This window comes from Monodon monoceros, unplaced genomic scaffold (assembly GCF_005190385.1).
Source record: "Monodon monoceros isolate NGI ecotype Baffin Bay Population unplaced genomic scaffold, NGI_Narwhal_1 Contig3338_ctg1, whole genome shotgun sequence".
Lineage (NCBI taxonomy): Eukaryota > Metazoa > Chordata > Mammalia > Artiodactyla > Monodontidae > Monodon > Monodon monoceros.
This window is the reverse complement of record NW_021699261.1, coordinates 1-4618: the sequence shown is the minus strand read 5'-3', so window position 1 is coordinate 4618 and position 4618 is coordinate 1. Positions and strand designations below refer to the sequence as shown.

The window sequence follows — 4618 nt, the reverse complement described above, 5'->3', positions numbered from 1 at the left end:
ATGGGCTGCGGAGGGGGCGACGCTGGCAGCGAGACCAGCAGGGAGCGTGCAGGTCTGGGGTGGGGTCAACAGAGAGAGGCGTGAGGACTCGAGGTATTCAGGAGTTGGGGGGCTGCCTGGCTGCGAGGGTGGCAGAGGGCCGAGGTCCCTTGGCTTCACTTTGGGGGATGGGACGCATGGCTGAGGAGTGCTGGGGCCGCAGAGCAGGCCAGGAGGGAGAGGCGAGGCACCCCATGGGAGGCAGCGTTCCAGCTGCTGTTTTGTAACAATAACGAGGACCACAGGTGCTGGCCTATGCTGAGCACGCTGCAAGTCTCCCCTCCTTTGGGAAGAGGCGGACGGTGGTGGGCTGACCCTAGAGCGGAGGGGGATGGCGTGGCCTACGGATGGAGGACCGGGGGGACCCTGGCGGTCCTTGGAGGAAAGCAGCAGGACCCGTCGAGGCAGCAAGCCACAACTCGGGGGGCATGCAGCTGGCCCAGCGAAGAGAGAGGCTGCAAGCCAGGCTGTGCAGGGGCTGAGGAGAGGGCGGCCGAGGCTGCCTTAAGCAGGGAGCCGTCCTGGCTGCCCTCCACTGGTCGGGAGGAGGGGTCGGGGCAGGGAAGGCCCAGCTGCCTGCCGGCTCAGACCCGGGGTGGGATGGTGCAGGCCGCGGCCTCCTGGACGAGGCCTTTCTTCCCCTCACTCCCACGGGGCCCTGCGGACTGGCCAGGCCTCCTGCCGCCTCTGCTGTCCACCCTGTCTCCAGAGTGTGTGGCCCTGGGGGGTGGACATATTTCTGGCCCCTGTGGGAGGTGTGGGTCAAGGCTCTGAAGGTGGCCAGTCCAGGGTCTCCTGGGGCATGAGACCACGGAGAGCCTGCGCTGTGCCTGGGGGCCCGTCTGCCCAGGGGAAGAGAGAGGGGCAGGGGCAGGAGGCCATTTCAGTGACCCAGGAACAGACAGGCCCGAGGGGCGTGAGCCGTGACAGGTGGCCCAGCACAGACGGCACCTGGATGGGGAGGGGCAGTGCTGTGAATCGGGCTGTGCCCCAGGCGGGCACTTCAGGAGGACACCTGCTGGGGCACAGGTAGGCGGGCCCGGGGTGCAGCCGCTCTCCGGGGGACCCTGCAGGGCCAGCGGGGGCACTGCTGCCAGGCCCGTCTGTGTGAGGGCTGCTGTCCGGGCGTCTCCTCCACTCCGAGGGGTGCCCATGGCGAGGGCCAGGGCCGTAGGCAAGGTGCCCGGCCCCAGTAGAGCAGGAGCCTTCCTGTCCCCCTCGCCTTGCCGACTCGGGCCCCCCAGCTGCCGACACCTTCCTCTGCCTGGCTCCCGTCGGGTGGCCTGGGGCCTGGGCCCCCTGCTACAGCTCCTGCTGGGCTGTGTGTGCTGCTGCCTGCCTGGCCCAGGGTGCCCACCACTGTCCCATGGGGCTGGGCTGGGTAGGGAGGGGGCACCGGTCTGGGTGCTGCCCTCTGACGGGGCGGCAGTGGGGGCCTGGCAGGATGCCCCAGAGGGGAGGGTGAGCCCTGGGCCCCCACCACAGCCTCTTCTCTGGCACTGTCTGTCCACTCTTCCCCTCTGAGTGGCGTGTGGTCAGGGCCTGCCGTGGGTGTGTGCCGGTCTGACTCCCTTGGGTGCCCTAACCCAGCCCCCGCTTCCGGGCATATCTGGCTTCCCAGGTGCTGACCGTGCTTCCGGATGGGCGGAGGTCTTGGGGGATGGGGAGGCTTGGATGCCCCCAGGGGGGCCTCTGTCTGGGGTGATCACCCTCACACCCAGCCCAGGGGAGGCCCTGCTCTGCACCCAGAGGCGGGTGCACCTTGGAGGGAGATGGCTGCTCCTCAGGGACTGGGGTGGGGGCGCCCACCTCCCACCCTTCGTGGGCCAGCACATGGTGAGTGGACACAGGGCCGGGCCCGATGGGGCAGCTTCCAGGGCACCCAGAGCCCCCAAGGCAGGGAGGCGTGCACTCCAGACGCGCAGCAGCCTGGTCCCCGCTGCCCGGCTCCTCCGGGGCTGCCCCTCCGCCCCCGGCCCAGCGTCTGCCACCGGCTCGGATGGAAGCCCCCAACCCGCGTGACTCACCACCAGTGTCCAGGTTCAAGCTGGCGCTGAGCAGCGTCCGGGAGGCCTCGTGCCTGACCACACAGGTGTAGGTGGCAGCCGCACGGCCCGGGAAGGCGGGGATGCGCAGGACGCTCCAGGTGCGGAACGAGGAGTTCCCAGGCTGGGCTGCGGGGCGCGCCGTGGCGGACCAAGAAGGGTCCACCTCGTGCTGCCCCTCCAGCCAGGCGAGGAGGACGCCCAGCGGTGAGAAGTGGGACACCTCGCACAGGAGCCAGGTGGCTGCCTCGGCAGCGGGCAGTGGACTGGGCGTCGTCAGGACGCGGACGGCAGGCTTGCTGGGCGCCAAGGCCTCTGTAGCGAGAAGCCCGGTCACGCTTTGGGCCGGGGGCATCGGGAGAAGCCAGGCGGCCAGGGGACGATGGGTCCCACCCCCCGGGGTCCCCTGGTGGAAGGAGGTGGCCAGGGGCGCTGCCAGCTGTGGTGTGGGGCGCAGGGGGCCCGCGGCTGCCCTGTCTCCCCGGCCTGGGAGCTGCCCTCACCGTGTTCTTTCTGTGCCACCAGAGTCACCGGGGACTGCAGGCCAGGGCCACTCAGCGTGCAGGTGACGGGCGTCCCATTGACCCACAAGGCCCTGGACAGGGCCAGGTGGCTGCTCCGGCTCCAGGACCCGTTGGTGTGCTCTTTGGGCTCCTTCTCCGTGTGCCCGCTCTGGGGCTGCCCAGCCACCTCCCAGGACAAGCGGGCCGCCTGCAGGTCGCCTCCCACCGCCAGGCAGGTGAAGTTGGCCTGAGCCTGGAGCCACAGGCCCTGCAGGGGAGGGCGCAGCAGGTAGACCCTGGGGGGCTGGGTGTGGTTCCGGCACTCTGCAGGGGGACAGGGACAGGTTGGCGAGGGTGCGTGATGGTCCCTGGCGCAGTGGATGCGATCGGGGTCGAGGGGTGGCCAGCGGCTCCTGGTGTCTTTAGTCACCGCCCAGCCCCAGGCCTGCCCTCTCCCCAGAGCCACCGGCCCTTGCTGCTTTCAGAAGGGCAGTGGGCCGGTGACCTCCCGTTGCCCACAGCCGGGCTGGGGTCTCGCTTGCAGGCAGGCTCTCTCGGCCGCTGAAAGTTCTCCACCCTTCTCCCCCCCCCCCCCCCCCCGCACTTGGTTGCCCCAGGGACTGACCTCTGCAGGGGTCCTTTGGATTTTCTGGCATCCGGGCTTCTGTCTGGGTGCGACTGGTGGACAGCACTGTGGGGGAATGGGGTGAGTCAGGGTCTCCTCCTAGCTCCACAGACGGCTGGTGCTGTGGCCTGCCCGCACTGCCGGCCCCCTTCCCGCCCTCTGGGGGTTGTCTCCATCAGCCCTCCCCGAGTACACCTCCAGGCTCTGGTGGGACCCTGGCTGTCTGCTGCTGGTCACGAGTACCTGTGCTCAGTGCTCAAGGACCGTCCCCAAGACAGCCACCTCGACAGTTTAGGGTGATGGTGACCAGTAAGTTATTGGGCCATAAATTGCGACAGCCCAGGGGTCAGCCAACTTTTCTGTCAAGGGCCAGAGAGCAAATATCTTTAGGCTTTGCAGCTGCACGGGGTTTCTGTATGTCCTCTTGCCCTCCTCCTCCTGGTCCATCCCTCTAGAACTGGAAAGGCCAGTCCTAGGCTGTAAAGATCAGGCTTTGGGCCGCATCTGGCCTGTGGGCCGTGCGAGAGCCGGGCAGCGTCTGGGTCAGGGGGCCCTCCCTTTTCGGAGGGCTTGGCTCGTGCGGTCAGCACACCTTAGGCCCCAGGTAGGTCATCTTCCATGGGAGGGCAGTCCGGCCCCAGAACAGGAGGGCCCAGCCTGTCCTCTTGAAGCTCCGCCCTCTACCCACCAAGGCTGCCAGGTGGATGGTCCGGCTGCAGGAATCACGGCTGGGGCTGAGGGCTGACACACGCTGGGAGGGTTGTGGATGTGCACAGCCCTGCCGCGGTGACCTTCTCATCTGGAGGACTGAACTATCTCCTGATTCCCCACGCCCTGTGTGCCCAACCAGGCCACCCTGAGCCTGGGGGACACGCACGGCGGGAGCAGATTCTGCCCTGGGGTGTGAGCGTCTTGACCAATGAGCTGGGCAGGGCCCCCACGGAGATGCCATAGCGGGTTGCGGCCGCTGTCCTCTGCTTGGAGCTTCACTAGCACTCCAGAGGGCCGGCGAGGGGGCTGCCATTCTCTGTGTGACCAGCACACCTCCAGTGGTTTCTGCCCTTCTCAGAGCGAGGACACGCTTCCCAGGGTGGCAGACAGGGTGAGGTGTGACCCTGGGCCCCAGCCAGGCCCCCAGCACTCAGAGAGCCTGGAGCCAGGTGGAACTGGGGGTGAGGTCGGCTTTCGCCGGCTGCCACGGCTTCCCGGCCCTGTGGGTGGCACCCTGCTTCTGTGAGGGTCTCGGGGCTCAGTTCCATACTCCTGGCTGCCTTGGGAACGTGTGCCCGCGTGAGGCTCCACGGCGAGCTCACGGTCAGCGGGTCTGCTGGGCCAGGTGAGCCTGGAGCTGGCCTGTGGGCTCTCCCTCTCACAGTGCCCCTCACGTTGTGACCTGACCACATTCA

The 4618-nt window shown here is 68.2% G+C and overlaps 1 gene segment (V, D, J or C); it reads right to left on the bottom strand.

The window, feature by feature from the left end:
• Positions 1-6: 6 nt before the first annotated feature.
• On the bottom strand, positions 7-4579 carry LOC114904633. The segment is given in 3 exon segments: positions 7-2399; positions 2588-2911; positions 3213-4579. Coding segments are annotated over 3 exon segments (1134 nt in total).
• Between the last annotated feature and the right edge of the window lie 39 nt (positions 4580-4618).